The 24,121-nt window shown below is 47.6% G+C and overlaps 1 protein-coding gene across 1 annotated transcript; it reads right to left on the reverse strand.

Annotated features, from left to right (window-relative positions):
• Positions 1 to 15: 15 nt before the first annotated feature.
• Ppie (peptidylprolyl isomerase E) lies at positions 16 to 15,031 on the reverse strand. The gene is made up of 10 exons (XM_042271828.2): positions 14,942 to 15,031; positions 13,942 to 14,040; positions 11,733 to 11,776; positions 11,078 to 11,104; positions 9,684 to 9,765; positions 9,149 to 9,249; positions 6,572 to 6,695; positions 3,425 to 3,610; positions 521 to 663; positions 16 to 338 (listed from the first exon to the last, which is right to left on the reverse strand). Exons 1-10 carry the CDS (start codon positions 14,970 to 14,972, stop codon positions 270 to 272), a joined length of 906 nt encoding a protein of 301 aa, XP_042127762.1. The 5' UTR covers positions 14,973 to 15,031; the 3' UTR covers positions 16 to 269.
• Between the last annotated feature and the right edge of the window lie 9,090 nt (positions 15,032 to 24,121).

Genomic DNA, 24,121 nt, shown 5'->3' on the forward strand with positions numbered 1-24,121 from the left:
TGCTGGAGGCAACAGTACAAAAAAAACAGTTTATTTCAGCAACGCCACCCAGTGGCTAGAGCCGGCCCAGGACAGACGGCAGCCCACTGCCTATGCTGGCCCAGCCGCGTCCAAAGAAAGAGCCTGGGCACTGCAGAGGAGCTGCTGCTAAGGAAGGTCACCCCAACGGGCTTGGGCCAAATACAACTGCTTCACAGGACCCAGTCAGCACCAGGGCCCGAGGCCAGAGCTCCGTCCTTGTCTTCCAGAGGTGGGAGCCGAGCGAAGCGTCACATGTACTCTCCACAGTCAGCGATGATCACCTTCTGCTTTGGCTTCCCATCCTTGCTGCCCTGAGCCTTGGTGGGCAGAACAGAGAAATCAGGAGAAGCACAGGGCTGAGAGCTGCTCAGGGATCACCCTCTCCTGAACAGGGACCTCTTCCAAATGCCCCCTTCCACAGCCACAGAGAACCCCCTCCAGCTCGCCCACTGGGAAGCCCATTCCAGGTCCAGGTAGGAAGCCATTTCCAACTACCTACCTCAATCTGCCGTAAGACATCCAGGCCTTCAGTGATCTCCCCAAACACCACATGTTTGCCATCCAGCCAATCTGTCTTATCACAGGTCAGGAAGAACTGGGAGCCATTGGTGTTTGGGCCAGAATTGGCCATGGAGAGAAGGCCTGGGAGAAAATAAGACTCCTCAGTTCCCTCCAGTTTCCAGCCCATGGTGCATACCAGTGCTGACTGTTGACAGGGCTTCTGCATGCTGGCTCAGGCTCCAGGACAGGGACCTGAACCCATGACACATGACTATACTGACTGCTGACAGGGAGGGTTTCTGCATGCTGGCTCAGGCTCCAGGACAGGGACCCTGAGATGTAGCACCTCATCTTTCCTCACCACAGAAAAGGACAAGTGGGCTGTTTCATTTTGTTCATGTTCTTTCCATTTGTAACAATAACTTGCTGTTTACTGTGTAACCAGGCCCATTCATTTCAATGGAATAGTACGGGCTGGGGAGACTGTTCTGCAGAGAAAAGTGCTTGCTGTAGACGCCGGACAATCTTAAGTTCATCCCCAGAAGCTACAGTAAAAGGGACGGTCTCCTGAAGGCTGTCCTCTGGTCTCCACACACCAACTGCAGTCCATGCACTGGTACTCAAACACATGCACAGCACACACAAACCCACACAAGTGATAAGTGTGTACATGTATTGTAAAGGATCCGGTGCTGTGACAACTAAGATGCAGGGACATCTGAGCTGGGAAGAGAGGTTAAGGCAGTCACGTGGGGGAGGAGGGAAGCTGGGCCAGGACAGGAGCTGGAGACAGGCAACAGCTGGCAGGGGAGATGAATCCAAGATGAGCACTAATTCTTTTTTCGAGACAGGGTTTCTCAGTAGCCTGTTCTGGAACTCACTCTGTAGACCAGGCTGGCCTCGAACTCACAGATCTGCCTGCCTCTGCCTCCCAATACTGAGAATTAAAGGCGTGCGCCATCATTTCTTTCTTTCTTTTTTTTTAAATTTTAATTATGTTTATGTGCCTACATTCTTGTCTATGGCCCACATGTGTGCCTGGTGCCAGAGGAGGCCATAAGAGACTCCCCTGAGACTGGACTTACAGTTTTGAGTCACCTTGTGGGTGCTGGGAATCAAACCTGGGTCCTCTGGAAAAGCAGCCAGTGATCCTAACCACTGAGCCATCTCTCCAGCCCCTGAGCCCTAATTCTTGACAAGTAGACAGTGTATCATCTACTAAAACAGGGGGACATGAAGGGAGTTGGGGAAAAAGCTATTCTAATCTGTGAAGTCTGAGGGTCCTCTCCAAGAGCATCCAGTGCTCTTAACCACTGAACCATCTATCTCTCTAGTCCCTTAAGAACTAAGTCTGTTATATTGACATAAACTGTAAGTCTTAAGGGCTTTTCCCAAAATGGAATCTTCTAGGGAGCTGGATGTGGCAGTACATGCCTATAAACCTAGCACTCAGGAGGCAGAGTACTCAGGAGGATCCAGAGTTCAGTGCTAGGTTGAGCTACACACTAAGACCCTGTCTCAAAAAACAAAAACCAAGCCAGGTATAGTGGTACATGCCTTTAATCCCAGGACTTGGGAGCCTGGAGCAGGTGGATCTCTGATTTCCAGGCTAATCTGGTCTATATGTCAAGTTCCAGGTCAGCTAGGGGTACATAGTGTGAGACCGAGTCTCAAAAACAAAATCAAGATCAAACCAAGACAAAGAAACAACCCAGGAATTACAACTACAACATAAATCAATGCAATCTCATTCATCATTTCACAAAATAGAGTCAGCACCAGCAACACTGTGGTGTTCGAATCACCAGCAGATACATCTCTCTATTTCTAACTGCTGCATCTGAGTGTGGCACACAGCGGAATAACTCTTGTGTCCTCTGGTGTAACTGCAGCTATTACAACATTGTTACTTTTTAAGATAAGGTAGGCAGAAGAACTTATTGTCCTCAGTACTTCAGTCTAGCACAAACTTGCAGGAAGGAAACAAAGGCACAGTGAACAGGTTTCCATGGAGAAATCAACTGATCTCTGAGCCACCGCCATGCTTAGGAATCAAGGCAGGAAACAGCAAGTCAAAAATGTAGCATAGTGGGCAAAGCAACTGGAAGATGGAGGAGCCGACCCAGAGCAAGGTGAGAAACAGGAGCACAGGGCCAACAGTACAGGATGCTGCTGGAGATGGAATAAGGTGAGGCAGAAAACTGGCTGCTGGCAAGAAAGATGGTTGGCATCTTTAGCAAGAAAGGTCTGATTGGCCAGCTGGGGCCAAAAGTCTAGACAGAAGGACTTCGAGAGAGTAAAAAGGCCGCGAGTCTATACATTTTTTCTAAAAGTTTTGCTAAAAAGTAGACTAGAGTCAAGATGACAGCCGGTGAGAGGAACAAGAGTCCAAAGATAATTTACTTTAAGGATTGAGATTGCATGCCTGGACACTGATGGACCAAACTGCTAAGCAGGAGAAACACATTATATAGGTCAAAGGGAACCAGCAGAAGATGCCAACTTCCTAAGCAGGGCAGAGGGACAGACTCCCTCATAAAAAGGGACAGTCAGTCTCTGTAACAGGAAGGAAGTCAGAGCAGGTACCTGTGGTAGGCAGGAGGCAAGACCTCAGATCAATATGGAGGTCTCAGAAGACAAACAGGCATGGGCCTGGGATCTTTGATTGGGACTGAGGGCGTAAAGGGGATGCAGAGGTTGAGGGCACAGGGAACCTGCAAAGATAACCAGACTCTAGGCTAGCAGGGAACACCAGCTCGTGGAATGGAGGAGGGACATGAAGAGCACAAGGCTGGAGGCGAGCAGCTCACCCCCGCATCTGTCTCTTCAAGGCTGGCCGACCACTTGGGGTGGTCAGTCGCCCTGGCCCTGCCTTACCCACCACATCAGAATTAGTGCTTACCTGCTCCTGTGTGTTTGAGAATGAAGTTTTCATCATCGAACTTCTTCCCATAGATGGACTTGCCCCCCGTGCCATTGTGGTTTGTGAAGTCACCACCCTGGCACATGAACTGGGGGATGATGCGGTGGAAGCTGCTTCCCTTGAAGCCAAAGCCCTTTTCATGGGTGCACAGGCAACGGAAATTCTCTGGTGTTGAGAAAGGAAACGGTGTTGAAGACAGTGTAGTTTCCTGATCAGAATTAAAGTAACTACCCAGAAAGATGAGGGGGTCTGAAAGGGGGAAATAAAACATGTTTTTCCTGTTTAGTTTTTCACAGCTGCTCCTGGGTGTGCACATGGGGATGATTCCCAGGACTCTTCTGGATTCTCTGTCTTTTCTACCATCTCTACATTATCTAGGATACACAACACAAAAGCTCCATAAATGGTTGCTATACTAAATTATCTAGGGTATATAATGGGGGACAATACATGCATGCTTAGTAGAGACGCAATGTTCCCTCAAGTAGATGTAGAGATTTTTATTACATTCATTATTGTGTATGTGTACATGTGTGCATAGGTCTGAGGACAACTCACAGGGTTTGGCTCTCTCCTTCTGTCATGTGGGTCCTGGGCTCGAACTCAGGCTGTCAGACTTGGCAGCAGTACTTTAACCTGCTGAGCCATCTGACTGGCCCGTCACGTATTTCTGCTATGGTTGGTTCAGTTCAGAGATGTGGATCCCACGGATAGAGAGGGCTAATTGTATTCTCCTCCTATCCTCCTTATAAGCTGTTACGATACTGATTTACTAAATAACCACATGCCACCCTGGTTAAATAGGACAGAATTTGTGTGTTCTATCTATGCTGTATTCTCAAACTATACTAAAGTGATAATGAAGTGGTTTTCTTTTTTTTCAATTTATTTGTATTTTATGTACATTGGCATTTTGCTGCGTGTACATCTGTGTGAGGGTGTCAGATCCCCTGGAACAGGCATTACAGACAGTTGTGAGCTGTCATGTGGGTGCTGGGTCCTCTGGGGAGAGCAGCCAGTGCTCTTAAATGCTGAGCTATCTCTCCAACCTGATTTTTTAAAAAAAGATTTATTTATTTTATATATATGGTGCTTTATCTGCATATACACCTGCATGCCAGAAGATCACGCCCATTATAGATGACCATGAGCCACCATGTGGTTTCTGGGAACTGAACTCAGGACCTCTGGAAGAACTGCCAATGCCCTTAACCACTGAGCCATCTCTCTAGCCCCATGCAGTGATTTTTTTTTTTTTTAAGAAAAGGGGGCGGGGCAGGTGGAATCCAGGGCCAGTAAGACAGCTCAACAAGTAAGGCTACAAGCACTTACAGTGCAAGCCTGGAGACCTGAGTCGGACCCACAGAATCTATGTGGGGGCAGAAGGACAGTGGTACTTTCCTCCGAGATACAGCTTTATGATTTGACTGAGGCATTGAAGATGAGGAGGGTTGAGTATTCTGACCCTGCTAGCTGCGGGGTTTGCAGGAAAGCTTGTTAAGACTCAGGATGTTCTAAAGCTCTTTGTCAATTCAGGAAGTCCCTGAAACTGACTAGATTCAATAGGGTCCTCTCTTCCCTAAGCAGGAAAGATTGCTGGGAGGCACTGTCAACAAATGGAGCTGTCTGTCGTCACCTCAAAACACAGGGCTGCCTGAAAAACCACTCTCTAACCTGCCAAATTGCCCGAAGTTGTGCAGTTAGCACCAGGTTCCTAGCTTTCATGAGCCATTTTGGGCCTTTGGTGATGCAATTTCTGCTCCTGTTAGTAACTACCTACTCATACTCTGTTCACGACTTTCCTGGAACTTGCAAGTTGTCTTCTAACCTCCGTATGTCATGCACATGCGCACACACGTACACAATCATTTGTTTTTGACAGGGTCTCACTATGTAGCTCTGGCTATTCTGGAACTCTATGTAGACTAGGCTGGCCTAGAACTCAAGGGATTTGCCTACCTCTGCCTCCCAAATGCTGGGATTAAAGGGGTGTACCCCACCACACCCAGCCACAGTAATTTTTTTCTAAGATTCCTTTTTTTTTTTTTCAAGACAGGGGTTCTCTGTGTAGTTTTGGTGCCTATCCTGGATCTCAATCTATATAAACCAGAGATCCGCCTCCGCACCCCCCTTCCAAGTGCTGGGATTAAATGCGTGCGCCGCCACCACCACCTGGCTACTAAGATTCTTTTTTTTAAATCATCTTCATTTAATGTGTCTGTATGTGAGCATGTGGATGTGAAAGTGGGTGCCAGAAGAGGCATCCGATTCCTTGGAGCTGCCTAGCCAGGCTTACAGTAACTCACAGCACTACAGAACAGGCCCCCCTTGTAGGCATATCTCCCCATGCTCACCCTCAGACATGCCAGCCAAGACAGATAGGGGTTGTGGAAGGGGAAAAGACTAATTCCTTTTCTAGGGCAGTAAATCAAACGATAATGCCTTGAATGAAAACACAGATATGTTTAAAAAAAAAAAAGGGAAAGAAAGAGAGACGGAGGGAGGGAGGGAAGGACGGAGGGAGGGAGGAAGGGGGAGGGGAGGGGGTGAATACATAGCTATTTTCTTCCAATATGGAAGTCAAAACCAAAATAATGAGCTAAGAAATGAGACCGGCTGCCTCTGAGGATGGCCAACGGTGCTGATGGCAGGCGCGGACAGGTTCACTGGTCCCTATTACAGGGCTAACGACTTGTCAAACCAACCTTGTGATAACAACTCCTTAAACTGTATGTGGAAATAGTAAAATTTACATTAAAAAATAGTCAATATTTTAATAAACAGGAAATTAGTACTAGTTACTTCTAAAGCATAGAGCTGAATGTACTACTGTTGGACTATATATGTATGTGTGATAGTTTCTTTTAAACAATTAATACATTATTTACAATGTATTTGTAATAATATATTACTTGTGCTATTTTCTAAAACTCCTCTATTATTAAAGAATAATAAATCAGCACTTATGAAACCTCAATGTCAGCTCTGATCTGTTACTAGATCCTAGGACCTTAGATGCCATGAATTAATTTAGTCAGGTCAGAAACAACGCCAAGGGTCTAAGAGCTGAGGCAGTGAGAGCCTTGGGAAGGCTTCCTGCCAATCTGACCACAGGGGTCTGCTTACCTGCTGTCATGGGCACAACATCAGAACGCAGGAGCATTTGGATGCGGCCAGCGGGCTTGTTCCCTATCTTGATGTCCATGTACACCTGAGGATTTGACCGTGCCTTTTTTGTAGCGGGCTCTCCCTAGGTCAGGAGAAAATACTAGTTAGAATGCTAGTGTTAGTGCTCCCTCCATGGGTGTACCAGTAATGGAACCCAGCACCACAACTCCAGTGACCAGCCTGAAGACAAGTGCTGACAGGGAAGGTCGTGGGCCCTGATAGGGCCGCAGGGGGCAGGAACTACGGCCACAGCACCCAACTGGACAGCCAACGACAGGAAACCCCACTCAGCACTCTAAAACGGGGCCCCCACCTGGAGGCATCTCTCTGCATGCTCACCATCAGACATGCCAGCTCACGTCTCCTTGTCCCGCAGCTAGCAGGGTCAGAACACTCAACCCTCCTCATCTTCAATGCCTCAGGGAGTCATAAACCTCACTACAGTAGTGGACACACTCATGCACCAACACTTCTTTCCTCCATGCCCAATCATCACTGTCAAGGTCCACCTTGAAAGCACAGGGGAACCCTTCGGATTGGAGTGTCAGAGGACAAGAGGCTGAGGCTCGCTTTGTACTGCAGCAGGGGAGACCACGCAGAGGAAGGCAGACACGGAATACAAACATCATATGTTTTGGTTCAGCTGATCGAATGCCAAAGCATCATGCAGATGCAGAGGCTCTGGCTACTGCTGGTTACGTTGGTACTAGCAATACCACAGCAGCAGCAACAATAGAGCACTTGCTGTATAACTTGCACCAAGTCACAAAGGTAGTACGTGATGAGTAGGAACTGAAAAACAAGCCATCTTTTCCCCTCAAGTTCACGCTTAGTCCAGTATTCCACCCCACAGTACGAGGCCCCAGCTTATCAACTGTACTGCCCAGAAAAGGCAATGGGCACAGGAGTAGCCTGTGCGAAAGCAAGCGTGTGCACGGAGACTCTAAGCGTCAGGCGGGGACAGTACTGCAGAACAGCAGAAAATGACACCTGCAAGTGGGCAGGATGGAGACCTGGGAGCTTGTGTCCTGAGACACATGACGGGGAAGTACAAAGTTCTGAGCAGGAGAGGAAAGAACAGGATCTGTACCCCAGGAAGATTATTCTAGCTTCTTAGGGAAAGCACAAACTAGAGACCTGAGCTTAGACAGGGGCTGCCTTACAAAGACAGGCTGTCAAGGGAGGCTTCAGAGAAACACCTGAAGAGTGTGCTGGTTCTACCATAAAGAAGGGACTCGGAACACCTGGGGACCCCCTAAGTGGGCTACTTTAAGTAGCCCCTACGGGCAGCAGGAAACAACTCAAGTCCGATGTTAGAAACAGACCATCAAAATCAACGGTGCAGCACAGCACAGGAAGGCTGCAGCCAGCCAAGAATGACTGCTACTGTTGCAGCTGAAAAATGACAGAAAAGCCATGTGCCATGAACAAAGCATAGAAGAATGTCAACCTCATAGGGTACATAGAGGAAGTGAAGTGTGGTGATATCTTGTGTACCCTAATAAACTTGCCTGAGGATCAGAGGACAGAGCCAGCCACTAGATTGGATATAGACATACACCTTTAATGCAGCACTTGAGATCTCATGCCTTTGCTCGGGAAGCACACACGCCTTTATCCCAGGAAGTAAGACGGCGGGGCAGAGAAAGGTATATAAGGCGTGAGGAAACAGGAACTCACTCTCTCTAGGCTGAGGATTTCGTAGAGGTAAGAACTAGTGGCTGGCTGTTCTGCCTCTCTGATCTTTCAGCTTTCACCCTGATATGTGGCTCTGGTTTTTTTTTTTTTTATTAAAAGACATGTAAGATCTGAACAACAGTGAAGTCCTGCAGCACTGGTCATGGAGGTGTGCTGAGAACCGGGAAATGTGCCAGGGCAGAACTGCCTTAGGTCAACCCAGAAACCACACACAAGCTAAAGGGAAAAACTACCTGTCCTGTCACCTCTGTATGAGAGCAAGGCCCTCACCTGAGAGGGCCGCCTGGAGGGGTGTAGGGGCACAAACACGATCCCCAGAGCTGTGCCCTTTCCCTCCCCCAGCACACCTTCACCAAGTCCTAAGTCCACCGCCCGCCCTCCGCACTGCCGTAAATGCACACATCTCCAAGTCCTAAGTCCACCGCCCGCCCTCTGCACTGCCGTAAATGCACACATCTCCAAGTCCTAAGTCCACTGTCCACCCTCCGCACTGCCGTAAATGCACACATCTCCAAGTCCTAAGTCCACTGTCCACCCTCCGCACTGCCGTAAATGCACACATCTCCAAGTCCTAAGACCACCGCCCACCCTCCGCACTGCCGTAAATGCACACATCTCCAAGTCCTAAGTCCACTGTCCACCCTCTGCACTGCCGTAAATGCACACATCTCCAAGTCCTAAGTCCACCGCCCGCCCTCTGCACTGCCGTAAACGCACACATCTCCAAGTCCTAAGTCCACCGCCCGCCCTCCGCACTGCCGTAAATGCACACATCTCCAAGTCCCCAAACGATGGGCAGCACAGCTGTCTTCTGGGAGGCGCCACCTTCCGTCTCACCTCTTGGGTTTCTGCTTTGGGAGGCTCGGGCCCTTCCTCTTCTTTATTCTCTTCAAGAGTCTTCCCAGAAAACTTCTTCAACCAGTCGTCATCCGACCAAACTGGAAGGAAAAGACACACACAGTGAGAAATCAGACTGTCCCTCAACTGCCAGGCAGATGCTTTGGTCATCTCTGTGGTCCTCTTGGCCAGAGACGTCCCCTTTGAGGATGCTCTAGACCAAGCTCCCACTGGGACTCCCCAGAGGCCCAGCGCTTAGTAGGACCAAGGGGAAAAGCTGTGCCAAAGGCAAAGATGAGCTTTGCTGGCTTCAGCCCTTCCCCAGGAGATGAGAACCAGGCAGGGTTCTCTCAAGAGGAACAATTACTTGGGCTTTGCTGTTGTTCGCTGATAAAGGTAATGTATTCCCTTCGCCAGTGTGAGCCACCCTCTTGACCCCCCTCCACTCCTGTCCACCAGAAGCAGCAATGAGCATGCACATAAAGGAGGCCAAACCATAGCACCCAATGAGCACCCCAAAAGGTGCCCCCCTCACCTGGTCTGGACGAGCCCTCTTTAATTCTCATTGGTTTGGCCAAATTGACACGAATAGTCCGTCCAAAGAGCTCAGATTCATTCTGAAAAGATTGTAAATCCAGTTGCTTAAACTGTCAGATTAAAAATCGCCAGCAGCTAAAAGCCGGGCGTTGGTGGCGCACGCCTTTAATCCCAGCACTCGGGAGGCAGAGCCAGGCGGATCTCTGTGAGTTCGAGGCCAGCCTGGGCTACCAAGTGAGCTCCAGGAAAGGCGCAAAGCTACACAGAGAAACCCTGTCTCGAAAAACCAAAAAAAAAAAAAAAAAAATCCGCCAGCAGCTTTTCATTTACTTCTGAGACCTGATGAGTCTCTTCCTTTCATCTGGATCCCTTAGCAACAAAAGCTATGCCCTCACCAGACAGTACCAAGGACGGAAATTAGAGGAAACTGCCCCCTGGAGCTGCTGCAAACTTTTTTTTTTTTTTTTCGGTTTCAGAGATGGGGTTTCTCTGTGTAGCCCAGGCTGTCCTCAAATTCAGAGATCCTCCTGCCTCTGCCTCCCGAGCACTGGGATTAAAGGTGCAGACCAGCGAAGATCTGCACTGCTGAGAGTAATTTTGAGCTCCAGGGACTCGAGTGACAGGATAAATGCAGGCAGACCCCGAGTCCACCTTTAAAAGCAAGGTCAGCTTTGAGATAGTATACATGGAGAATGGGGAGCAGAGAACAATGAAAAGAGAACTGCAAAGCGGCACTGGGAAAGGCCACTCAATGTGAACCTTAAGGCAGCAGTGAAAATCTCATGAGAAAAACCTAAATTTCTTCCAGTTAATATCAGAATCAATTATGTACTGATTTATAATGGAAACAAGCAACCAGAGATGATTAGTTTTAAAGACTTTTTTTCAGCAAAATTCTAGCAACAGTACAATATTTTTGCACTTCATATCTGACATAAAATGACACAGAAGTGTCTTAGGCCAGCCACAAATCTTAAGAATGTCATCATGCCCAAGGACTTTTCCAGGCTGTTCCAATCATCTGCATCAGTAGCACAGCCTTCAGTTACTGAATTTCTCTTTTCAATTGTTAACGAATCTTACATTTCACAAAACCCTTCCCTCTGCAAATATGCAGTTTCAGGGAGCAATCAGTTGACATTGGGTTCGCCATTCACCATCCAGTGAGAGACCAGCCAAGAAGGGTGAGCAGGAAGTACACTGTTAAGTGGGGAGGTGTCTGAGCAGGAACTAATTTTACCAGCAATCAGCTCACAGTATTTTTACTTGATGGCAACTTTTGCCACCCCACCCAACCCTGACACTTCAGAGATTCAAAATACCAGTATTTGAACAAGGCCCCCTGTACCAGCAAAAGGCAACTTCAGTGAGACTCAGGATTCCCAGCCATACCATGTTGTCAATAGCTGCTGCAGCATCCTGCCAAGAAAATGCAAGGTGTAAGTTTAGGCTTCTTTCTGAATGCATGTGTCTAAATGCACACTTGGTAGCAAAATAAACAGGAAAGAGCCACCTCTGCACTTCCTGCCTAGTTTGTGTGTGTGACTAACAACACTTCCTGGGCAATTTTCAAGCTTGTAGTGCCATGATCTGCTTCTAGCTGAAGGCATAAGAGACAAACACCAGCACTGCCAGGCAGGAATGCTCAACAAACAGAGCTGTAAGAGCTCTGCGGAGCAAGACAAGCAGCGTCTGACCGTCAGTCTGAGCTGCTACCGACAGGTCACAGGCTGATAGGAAGCTTTCCTTCAAACAGCACTTCCCAAAGCATCAGCCTAAGACCCCAAACCTAAGTAAATGGGAAACAGCTTCCTCTACAGCACTGGTTCTCAACCTCCCAAATGCTATGACCCTTTACACAGCTCCTCCTGTCTGACCCCCAACCATAACATTATTTCGATGCTACTTCATAAATGTAAGTTTGCTACTGTTATGAATCATAATGTAAATATATGATATGTGACCCCAAAGGGGTCATGACCCACAGGTCAAGAACTGCTGCTCTATAGGAACCAAAGACTAAACCAGGATAGCACCGAAGTCTTACCTCTGCCAACTCAAATTCAACAAAAGCAAATCCTCGGTGCTTTTCTGCAAAAAGGAAAAGACACAAGAACAAGTTATTACCATGTGAGGCAATGGAAGGAAAAAGATCAGTCACACGCCATGTCCAGACACCAGAAATCCTGCCCAGTCACTATCTAGAGAGAAGGAATCTCACTGATCTCTTTTATTTATTTATTTATTTTTTTTTTTTGGTTTTTTCGAGACAGGGTTTCTCTGTGTAGCTTTGCGCCTTTCCTGGAGCTCACTTGGTAGTCCAGGCTGGCCTCGAACTCACAGAGATCCGCCTGCCTCTGCCTCCCAAGTGCTGGGATTAAAGGCGAGCGCCACCACGCCCGGCTAACTGATCTCTTTTAAATAATATTGGAAACAATAATAAACATCTTCTATGGACAGAGCTAAATAATTGTACATTTGTATGTGTATGGGTGTTTTGCCTACGTGCATGTCTAAAAACCTGGCGTACCTGAGGAGGCCAGAAGAGGGCACTGGATCCCACAGACTAGAGTTACAGATGGCTGGGAGCCACAGTGTGAGCCAGTGCTCTTACCACTGAGCCATCCCTCCAGCCCTGAACTGATTTTTTTTTTTTTTTTTTTTTTAGTTTTTCGAGACAGGGTTTCTCTGTGTAGCTTTGCGCCTTTCCTGGGACTCACTTGGTAGCCCAGGCTGGCCTCAAACTCACAGAGATCCGCCTGGCTCTGCCTCCCGAGTGCTGGTATTAAAGGCGTGCGCCACCACCGCCCGGCCTGATTTTTTTTTTTTAAACAGGGTTTCTCTGTGTAGTCCTGGCTGTCCCAGAACTCACATTATAGACCAAGCTGGCCTTGAATTCTTAAGAGATCCCCATGCCTCTGCCTCCTGAGTGCTGAGATTAAAGTCATGTGCCACCACCACCACCACCACCACCTGGCTCCAAACTTTATTTTTAATCTTTAAAATGAGCGTTGAGGGCTGGCGAGATGGCTCAGTGGGTAATGGAGCTTGCCACCAAGCCTGATAACCTGAGTTCAATCTCAGAATCCACATGGTAGAAGAACCAATTCCTGCAACTGTCCTTGGCCATACCACACAGAAATAAAGAAAAAAAAAATTTTTTAAAGGGCATCCTATTCATTTATGAAAGTCAAACATAAACCTTAACCTTCACACAGTACAACTGGCAAGGTAAGTTAATATGTTATCAACTATTTATCCAAATATACAATTTGAATGCAGGTGCCACAGTATGTATCTGTAATGCCAACTTCTTGGGAAGCTAACGCAGAAGGATCATCAGTTAAGAGGCCAGCCTGGACAACAGTGAGATCGTTTTGAAACAGAAACAAAACAAAACTAAAACAAGCAAAAAGTCACCAACCAAATGTACAATTTGACCCATCAACTACACATAAAGCATACATCCTAAAATCTGGTATGGATATTCAGTCTCCCCCCCCAGACAAATTCCGACATAAATAGAAAGCCTCCCCACAACGTCAACTTAGTTACACAGTCCATTAGAAAGCCAGCCTGGTGGTGGTGGTGGCGGTGGCGGTGGTGGTGGCGGCGGCGGCGCCCACCTTTAAACTCAGCACTCAGGATGCAGAGGCCAGCCGGGCTACAGAGAAACCCTGACTCAACCGCCCCTCTCCCCACACCCCTGAAAAAGTCAATAGAATTTTTTTTTTTTTTTTTTTGCAGACGGTGTCTAACTATGCAGCCCAGACTGACCTTAAACTCTATCCTCCTGTCTCAGCCTCTGAAATGCTGGGATTACAGGCATGTGCTACCATGCCCAGCAAATACTGGCAAAAAAGATTCCCTAGGCTCAGAGAATTTAAAGATCTTGTTATCCCCCACCCCACTACCTTTCTCTGTGTGTGTATGTGTGTATAGGTGTGGTCGGTGCTGGGAACTGAATCCATGGCCTTACATGTTGGGCAAAAATTCTGCTGAGCTATACCTCCAGTGTAAGAATGCAAATTTAGAGTTGGAATGTGACTTTTTTGTTTGTTTGCTTGTTTTGGTGGTTTTTCCAGGTCATGTTTCTCTGTATAACCCTGGCTGTCCTAGAACTCAGAGATCCGACTCCCTCTGCCGCCTGATTCCTGGAACTAAAGGCATGGGCCACCACCGCCTGTGTGACTAATCTTTTACAATTCTCTTCCTCTAGGAGGGTAATGAACATCAGAGGCACCCAAAGGACCCACCTGTTTCATAATCCAGAGGAATCTGAATATCTGTGATGTCTCCAAAGGGGATGAAAGCGGCATGAAGAACCTTGTCGTCCACCTCTTCTGCCAGCCCACCTGCAAATAAGCCAAGGACACTCTGAGCCCGTCGTCCTCCACACTCAAAAGTCGCTGCAGCCATTGGCACGACGGCAAAGGGGAGGGATCTTTCCATCCAGTCCTTCATCTACACAAACACCTCTCTCTACTGCCCCCCCCCCCCGACTACGGTCTTTCTCCAACCTTTTTGCAAACAGATCTGAATCTATCCCCAAGATTCCACAACAGCTTCATAACTGACCCCGCCCCCCGCAAAAAAAAAAAAAGGAAAAAAAAACCAAAACAGTAGGAATATTTTGGGGGAAGTGGGAACAAATCCATCAGTTCTCTTGGACAAGTCTTAAACGTCACCGTCCTCAAGATAAAGTGAGAGCTCCTTAAATAGTAGTGTACACAGGGCTATCACCCGAGCCACACTTCCACTGTTTCCCTGGGTTTCTCGAAAAACGACTCACTTGCCCCCAGGCATCGGGCTATTTACATCTTTGGGCTTCGGCTGCAGCTAACAGTTTTGCCTATCTATACTCGGACCCCTTGCCTAACTCCTGCTCGGGTTCTGCGTCCCCGGCAACAGAAAGTTTGCACTCACCCAACTTCCTGTCCTCACTGTTCGTCCCTACTACAGCGCTTATCAAACTTTCTTCTTCCTAGTCTGGTACCTCCTTCCCTTAGGGCACTGACCCAGACATTCCCGCACTGAATGTTTTTGTAAAACGAATAGGCGGGAGGATTTGGAAGCCCGTAATTCCTGTCACTGGTCAGGGCTCCCGTGCGCTTAGTGGACTAGGAAGGTCGCCGGAACGGTTCCTTCCATCTCGGCTCACACCCTCAGGTCTAACAAGCCCTCCTCCATCGAGCCGGGCTGCTCGCCGCCTTCCTCACATTTCCCAGACTCTGCCTAGCTCCCGTTCCTGCTCACCCACGTACAGCACACGCTTGGTGGTAGCCATCTTGCTCACTCCAGTTTCCGCCGGAAGCCGTCGCTCGGCACGCTCCCCTTGCCGTCGCCCTCTCCCTTAGGTCCTGGTGGGTCCCGGTGCTCGGCGGCTGCAGGCTCCGCCCCTTCCCGCCCATTGCGGCGTCCGGTGTCCCTGGTGGTGTGCGGACCTGAGTGATGTCAGTGACCTCGCACGAGCTGGACGCTCCGGTGCTGATGGTGTTGGGGGAACAAACCGTGGTCCGATCCATCGGGGAATTATCGGCAGTTGTGACCCACTACCCACACACTGCCGTCCGGGCTGTCCAGCCGCTTGTTTCTGGCCAACTCGGAAGCTAAGAGTGATTTTTACATTTTGAAGGGGCGGGAGGCGGAGAGGATCAAGACAACAATATTTCATAACAGATGGAAATTACATGGAATTAAAATTTCAATAGCGCGAAGTTTTATTAGTTACAGCAACATTCGTTCCTCTGTTTCCTGGCTGCTTTCATGTTCCACCCAAAGCCTGTGATATTTTACTCTCTGACCCTTAGGGAAAACTGCTATTGTTTTACTCTTGTACTTTTGTACAAGAACTACTCTTGTTCTAAATTAAGTAATATTTAATTTTTTTCTCATTTACAGTAGAAAATGGTAAGGCCACGTTTGTTTGCTTGTTAAAGTGTCTCGCTTTCGGTCATGTACCGCCAAGACACCGCAAACAGAAATTTAACTAGTTTCATTTTATTTATTTATTTTGAGACAGGATCTCCCTAGGTACCCCTGGCTGTCCTGGAACTCCTATGTAGACCAGGCTAGCCTTCAGCTCACAGAGATCGGCCTGCATCTGCCTCCCAGGTGCTAGGACTAATAGTGTGAACCACCACACCAGGCTTTACTTTATTTATGATGGTGCTGGAGATCAAACCCAGAGCTGTAGCCCATTGCTAGGCAAGCTCTCTACCATTGATCTGTAAACCCTCACCTATTTTAGATAGAGCATTTAGACTTTACTAAGGTAACTTTTGCGTTTGTGTACCTGCGAGCGAGTGCGGGTGCGGGTGCACATGTGCATAGAGTGGCGCGTACATGCTTGTGAAAGCCAGAGGACAATTTGATGGAGTTGGTTTTCTCCTTCCACCAACTCAGGTTTCCAAGGCAAGTGTCTTTACTGGCTGAGCCATCTCACTGCCCTTTGAGGAGACTTTTTTTTTTTTTTTTCTTTTTCGAGATAGGGTTTCTCCGTGTAGCTTTGCACCTTTCCTGGAACTCACTCTGTAGCCCAGGCTGGCCTCGAACTCACAAAGATCCGCCTGTCTCTGCTGGGATTAAAGGCCTGCGCCACCACCGCCCGGCTTGAGGAGACTTTTAAGGTGGGAGTGGACCGCATAAAATCAGGCAGGAAAGGTGGGAAGAGGCCATACCATGCCAGGGCCTGCAAACTCTGTGGAAAACTTAGCTTTGAAAAGTTACAGTAGGATTATAACGCGGAAGTTACATGATCACATTTACATTAATCCTTTTCCTTTTTTAATTTTGAGATTACATTTTAATTACAAGGTTTCTCCCTCCCTTCCCCCCCTACAAACTCTCCTTATGTCCCTCTCACTCTCCTTCAAACTCATGGCCTCTTTTTTTCATCAATTGTTATTTCATGCCTATATGTATTTGTATATACACATATGTTCCTAAGTATAGCCTGTTGAGTCCATATAATGTCCCCTGTATGTATGACTTTAGGGCTGACCATTTGGCACTGGACAACCAATCGATGTGCTCTTTCCTGAGGGAGACCATCTCTCCCGCCCCAGCTCAGTTGCGTGTGGTTCTTTGTGTAGGGTTAAGGCCTTGTGGGCTTTTCCCTGTGCCGTTTAGTGTGTTCGTTGGTGTCCTTGTTCAGCTCTCCTTTGGATGATCATGTCGAGACCTTATGGGTATAGCCTCTGACGTTACTAGGAGACACAATGTAGAGCAAGGTCCCTGATCCCCTGGCTCTTACAGCCTTCCCGCCCCCACTTCTGCAATGTTTCCTGGGCCATGGGTGTGGGGGTATTTTGTAGATGTAGCTGTTGGGACTGGACTCCCCAATTCTACCTATTGATTGGTTGTGGTTTTCTGTAGTGGTTGTCATCTGTTGTAAACAGATGAAGGATGAGGGATGAAGGCTGCACTTACGTGTATATTTTTTTTAAAGATTTATTTTACACATATGAATGTTTTGCCTGCAGGCATGTCTGTGCACCATGTGCATACCTGGTGCCCACAGGTCAGAAGAGAGCATCAAATCCCCTGTAACTGGAGTTATGGATGCTTGTGAGCCACCTGCTATGGGATGGTCTGTATGTCAAATTCCTCTGATTGGTCAATAAATAAAACACTGATTGGCCAGTGGCCAGGCAGGAAGTAGGTGGGACAAGGAGAGAGGAGAATTCTGGGAAGCAGAAGGCTGAGGCAGAGAGACACTGCCAGCCGCCGCCATGACAAGAAGCATGTGAAGACATTGGTAAGCCACCAGCCACGTGGCAAGGTATAGATTTATGGAAATGGATTAATTTAAGCTATAAGAACAGTTAGCAAGAAGCCTGCCACGGCCATACAGTTTGTAAGCAATATAAGTCTCTGTGTTTACTTGGTTGGGTCTGAGCGGCTGTGGGACTGGCGGGTGACAAAGAGTTGTCCTGACTTTGGGCAAGGCAAGAAAACCCTAGCTACAGCCACCATCTGGGTACTGGGAATTGAACCTGGGTCCTTTTCAAGAGCAACAAGTCCTCTTAACCACTTAGACATCTCTCCAACTGCTGCCCCTCCCCCATTTACATGTATAGACACCAGCCTGACTTGTCTAGGATGGATTGAGTGGAGCCCAGGAGAACAAGGTGTTAATGCAGCAGACTAGGGAAAGCTCGTAGTAGTGGCTTTCTCCCTTCAGCACATCTATGAGCTATTTCTGGGGCGATCTTCCTTCAAAATAAACCTAAACCATCCCGTGCTCCCTGCTTACATCACTGATGCCAACCACACATCCCCTGACATGGGAGCTGTGCCTGCTCCATGTTAAGCCTGATCTCTAAGCCAGCCCTTCAACCCCTGACCACATACCTATGTTTCTTGTCTCTGCCTTTATTAGGTTCTCTCCTCTTTATCCGTGGAGGTACACACCAGTTCTTGTCAGAGGTCCTGTTTACTCTGCATTCACCTGTGACCCCACAGAGTCCGTGGCCCAGAAGTCCAGAAGTTGACTGGCAGCCTCCTGTAACTGTAGTCAGGGTGTGTCTGTCTTCCATTAGATCCAGGTCTTTGACACCAAGACCTGTACCCACTGTGTCCCTAGAGCTAAGCACATAGCTGACTTCACCAATCTCATGCCTTACTAAGACATAATGCTTATGGGAATAAGACTTTGTAGTCTGGTTAGGAGAATTGTGTGTGTGTGTGTGTGTGTGTGTGTGTGTGTGTGTACCCAAAGTATTCTAGAACAACACAGTCACTCTGGGGAATTTATTCATGTGTTCTTTATGTGGGTATGGCATACTAAAAATATGTATGTATAGTTTATCTTTGTCTAAAGTTCTAGGTACAGAGCTCTTAAAAACCCTTGGAATTTCCCAAATAATATGGCTGAGTCTTGTTATTCATAATTAGCCCATTTTGATCATATCTGAGTTTATGTTCACCATGACTCATTGTGGGGCCCTTTCATAGTTTCCAGATGGAAACTGGTTACCAGAGGAATCTTTGTCTTCATCAGAGGCTGAATTTTTAGCTCCACCTTCAGATCCCTCAGAGATGGCAGGAAGTAGGAAATTAAATTTCTACTACCAATGAATCAATGGTGCCTGTGTAAGGAAACTCCACGCTTGGGGGCTTTCGAGTAGCTGAATATGTGATATACTTCGAGGATGGCAGGTCTGGCATGCTTGGAGAGTGTGAAAACTCCACATCTCCCTTCCAATACCCTCTTGCTCAGTGCATCCTCCATTCAGCTCTTCCTCAGCTATATCTTTCATAATAAACTGCAATCATAATGCATTCTTGAGTTCTATGAGTGTTTTAGAGAATTATTGAGTCTGGGGAAGATGGGATCAGGGGAGCTCCCAAATTTGTAGTCGGCTGGGCAGAGAGACAGGTAACGTAGGGACTTCATTTTGGTCAGTGTCTAAAGTGGAGACAGCCTGATGGGACTGAATCCTTAACCTGTGTTGTGTGTGTTAGCTCAGAATTGAGTTGAATTGAATTCTGGAACATTCAGTTGGTGTCAGAGGATTGCAGAATTGATCTGCATTAGAAAAAAGCCACACAGTTAGCCATGGGGGAGAGGTTGAGGCAGTAGGGTTTCAAGTTCAAAGCTATTCTGGAATACACAACTCAAGGTAACACACATCTGTAATCCTAGCAGCAGGAGAATCAAGAGTTCGAGACCAATCTATGTTTAAGCCTTGTGCTACAGGAGACCCTGTCTTAGGAACTGCTGGGATCCAGCCTCAGCTCAGGTTCAAGGCAAGGAAGGAGCATCAGCAAGGAAAACTTCTTACCACCAAGTGGATTGCACTCAAATGGCCCCGAATAGCTCAGGCCATCTTTACTTATATTTAAACAGAGTTTTTCCTACAAGGGTTATAAGGACAGTTTTATTATTGGCTTCTATTTTTGACTTTAAGAAATACATCATAATTTAAAGAATATATCATGATGATTATGAAAGCACCCATTGTTCCCCTTTATACTTCCCTAAATACACCTTCCCAGCCCCTCATAACCTTATTCTAGACATAGAGTTCAGCATTTTTGCAGGCTTAACTGAATATGGAGCCAGACACATCCTGCTCTCGAAGCACTTATGTCAGCTGGCAGCTACTGTGGTTACAAAGTTAAAAGATAGTAGACATGGGCACAATGCTTTAAGGACAACAGTATTCAAACCCAGACAATTCTTTCATGTCTGCAAGATATGCTTTTATAGTTTCCTTTTCTACAAGAGGGTCTCATGTCTCAATCTCTCTGTAAAAGGCAGACTTTGATAAAGTACTCTTTTTCCATCTCACTATACCATACTTTTTCCACCAATATAAATGCCTATGTATGGTAAAGGTGGATCTATCTATCCATCCCACATTTTACATTGTATTTTTTCCTCTTGGAGCACACCAGATCCTACCAATGAGTCTATACTTGGTGTCCAGGGAACTTACTCTTAACAGCTGGCACTATGGCTCCAAGGCCTTGGTTCTTGACATGGCCCTCTCAAGTCAAACAATACACATTCACTAAGGGCTTCCTCAGCTCCCCATAAAGGGTGTTTCCAATGCCAGCATGGAGGTAGCCATGAGTTCCTTTCCCAGTTCCGTGGATTTCTGGAAGACAGCATGTTAGCCCTTCAGAAAGGACATGGCAGTGGCTAAGATTAGGCTAGTCTAACCACTGAATGCTGTTTCAGAAAGCCAGGGGAAGGGGTGAAGAGGTAACAGCTCCTGACTGAATTCAGAGGTAACAACCATATAGCTTCTGACACATAGGCAAATAAAAACTCAGCACAGTGAGCAGGGGAAGTCAGCCCATGTAGGACACTCATTCTATGCCAGGCCTTGTGCCAAAGAGCTGTTTTCAGGTTTACTTCTCACGAGCTTTCTGTTGTTGAAACAGGGTCTTGCTATGTTGCCCGGACTGTCCTAAAAACTCCTGGGATCCAGTGACCCTTATGTCCTAGCCTTCTGAGAAGCCGGAGCTACAAGTGTTTACCTCTGTGCCTAGTGCCACATAAACGTAACTTTTTTGTTTGGGGTGTGTGTGTGTGGGGGGGGTGTATATGTGTGTATGTGGTGTGTGAGTGTGTTTATGTGTGGCATGTGTAATCAAGCACATGCATGCTACAGTGTATATGAGGAGGTCTCCACCTCTCTGGCACTGGAACCACAAGTATGCACCACCACCCTTGGCTTTTTTTAACGTGGGTTCTAGAAGTTGAACTTGGGTCTTCACGCTTGCTCAACAAATAGTGTTGAAAGACCAGGCAGACACCATGACAGGCTGCTCAGTCTTCTCTCAGAGATCAGGCCTCAATTTCAGTTTCCTGAGACTTGAGCAAGCAGTTTCTGGGAGGGCCATGAACAAAAGACATAGTCCTTGCAGTAGCTCGCTTTCTGCACGTACTCTGACTGCTCAAGGTTCAGCCAATTGTTTACTGTCTGGGACCCCTCACCAACTTAGAGCTAGGTGCATGGGTCAACGTGAATGTGCTAGGCCAGCCAGCCCCCATGGCAGCTCAAGGACAAAGCCTGGGACTTGTCCAGGCCTGCCCAAAAATAACCCCCAACCTGTAAATTCAAAGGTTACATACCCTGACCCAATCACATAACGCCAAGGCTTGTACCACCCTGTTTGCGGGGTTTTCCCTTTAAAAACCCCTCACCCTGAGGCTCGGGGCCATCCTCCTCCACCCGCTGTGTCGAGTGTTGGACAAGGACCAAGCCCAGGCTTGCTTGTTATCAATAAACCCCTGTGTGTTTTGCATCGGATATCGGCTCTGTGGTGGTCTTGCTCGGGGACTCACAACACGGGCACAACAGTATATCTTCCCAGCACCACAGAAGCCTTTGGTTTTAGACAGTCTTCCTATTTAGCCCTGGCTGGCCTGTAAGGAGCTAAGTAATCCAGGCTGATCTCAAACTCACAGAACCATCTGTTTCTGCTTCCTAAGTGTTGGGATTAAAGGTGTGCACGCAAGGACCCATACACAAGCTTTTTGAGGTACACATCATCACCTTACTTTACCTAGACACCCCGTAAGCTCAACCAATTTGTTCACATTAGCACAATAACCATTCAGCTTGTTTATCGAATGTGCAATGCCACAGAACCATCTTAACAGGACAGCTGTCTGTCTGTCTGTTTGTTTTGCTAAAGGCCACGTACTGGCTAGTTTATGTCAACTTGACACAAGCTACAGTCATCAGACAGAAAATGCTTTTTTAGGATCTGGCTGTAGCCAGGTGGTGGTGGTGGTGGCGGCGGCGGCGGCGGCGGCGGCGGCGGCGGCGGCGGCGGCGGCGCACACCTTTAATCCCAGCACTTGGAAGGCAGAGGCAGGGGGATCTCTGTGAGTTCAAGGCCAGCCTGGTCTATAGAGTTCCAGGACAGCTAGGACTGTCACACAGAGAAACCCTGTCTCTCAAAAAACAAACAAAGATCTGACTGTAAGGCATTTTCTTAATTACTGATTGATGCTGGAGGACCCTCATTGTGGGAGGCACCACCCCTGGCCTGGTGTTTCTGGGTTCTATAAGAAAGCAGGCTGAGCAAGCCATGGGGAGCAAGCCAGTAAGCGGCACCCCTCCATGAACCTCTGCGCCAGCTCCTGCCTCCAGGTCTCTGCCCTGCTAAAGTTGCTGTCCTGACTTCCTTTGACGATGAACTGTGATTTGGAAGTGTAAGCCAAATAAACCCTTTCCTTCCCAAACTTGCTTTTGGTCATGGTGTTTCGTTGTAGCAATAGAAACCCTAACTAAGACAGACCATGTTATCCCCTTTAGAAGGAGTCCCAGAAGTAACTGGGCCAGCCAGAGGGTATAACCACCAGAGCAGTAAACGTTGTAACAAACCATACCCGTCTCTCTCATGCTCTAGAAACATTAGTCTGTGATGTCAGTGATGAACTCAAGATCTGACGACAGTAGGCAGGACTCATCTTTCCACACAGTATTGCATTTTCAAATTAACCATCTTTATGGCACTCTGCGTCAGGAAAGTGAGGAGAAGAGTGGGAAGCATCCTTTCCTATGTTACAAAGGGGGGGGGGGTACATATCACGATCACACTGGGCACCCGGTGCATTGTGTTCATTCTCGACACCCTTTCCTCTCCTGCCAGAGAAAGTGTCCTGACTGCCAGGATCTTGCCAGGTTGTTTCCCACTGCATCCTCAGCCCGCTGCACGGTCCTTCGGCGTTTAGTCGAGCTTTAATATCTGATGAATGGAGCAGAGGAAAGCGTCTTTTCAATAAAGCTGAAATGGAAAAGTCTGTTCTGAGTGCCTTGGTTGTCTGGGTCTCTCCCGCAGAGGCTGAATCCCAGGCTGTGGGGTGCCAGCGTTGGGGGTGTGTTTATGTGGAGCAGCAGCCCTAGAAGGAGCAGCAAACCTAAGTGTGGTGGGCCAGGTGCTAGGAGCCACACTGCAGCAGGACCCCAGAGAAGAATGAACCCGAGGCTGGGGATGTAGCTCAACTGCAGAGCATTTGCCTAGCATGTGCAAGGCCGTGGGGTCCATCTCCAGCCCTGGAGAGAAAAAAAGAAAGAAAGAGCAACCAAATCAAAGCTCGCTGCTCTTGGCAGCCACTGTCCCCAGGAGTCCTCTGGCTGAATCAGTGTTTGTAGCGTGGAGACTGTTTGAGGGACTAGAAGCTGAAACAGCCTCTCTGTGAGCCAGTACACATTTCTGTGAGCAGGCGGAAGCATTGTTCAAGTCTGCAACAATCTAGAGCTGGTGGTCACTTTCCCGCCGCACGCAGACATCTCACTGCACCGGGTTCACCAACACCCCAGGCTTCAGTCACCATATCTGGAAGGTTCCATGTTCCCAGTCAGCTGTGCTAAAATCCGAGCAAGTGTGGGATCATTGGTTTGTTCAGATTGCCGAACTCCACTCCCAGGGTAGACCTTGGAGAAAATCAAGAAGACTTGTTTCTAACCAAGGTCCCAGGTATGCAAAGTGTTGGTTTGGGGACCACTCTTAGAGACAGTTTCCCCAAGGAAAGTCATAACATGTGAAGAGAATGGAGATAGGAACAGAGTTCATTCTGGATGCAAAAAGGGGGTGGGGTGGGAATGGAGGCTGGAGAGACCAATCAGCTATTAAGAGCGCTTGCTGCTCTTGCAGAAGGCCTAGGTTTAGTTCCCAGCATCAATATAGCAGTTCACAACCATCTGTAACTCCAGTTCCAGGGGATTCAGCACCCTTTTCTGACCTCCACTGGGACCAAGCACACACATGAAGCACATACACACATGCAGGCAAAACACTCATAAACACACACTAAAAATAATTAAATATTTTAAACAGGGAATGTTTATAGATAATCTTATTGCACTTTAATTTTTAAATTTAAAATTTTTTTAATTTATTTGTAAATTTAACCAGAGCTGTATATGGTTGTAAGCCGTGATGTGGATGCTGGGAATCCAGCTCAGG

The sequence above is a fragment of the Peromyscus maniculatus genome, chromosome 2 (genome assembly GCF_049852395.1).
Source record: "Peromyscus maniculatus bairdii isolate BWxNUB_F1_BW_parent chromosome 2, HU_Pman_BW_mat_3.1, whole genome shotgun sequence".
Classification (NCBI taxonomy): domain Eukaryota; kingdom Metazoa; phylum Chordata; class Mammalia; order Rodentia; family Cricetidae; genus Peromyscus; species Peromyscus maniculatus.

Excerpts from the sequence above, each read along its gene's own strand:
- Ppie (XM_042271828.2), bottom strand. The coding sequence starts at position 14,972 with ATGGCTACCACCAAGCGTGTGCTGTACGTGG. Across the intron at positions 9,250-9,683 it reads AGAGGGCTCGTCCAGACCAG|TTTGGTCGGATGACGACTGG; the intron begins GTGAGGGGGGCA and ends TTTTCCTTCCAG. Across the intron at positions 6,696-9,148 it reads CCAAAGCAGAAACCCAAGAG|GGAGAGCCCGCTACAAAAAA; the intron begins GTGAGACGGAAG and ends CTCCTGACCTAG.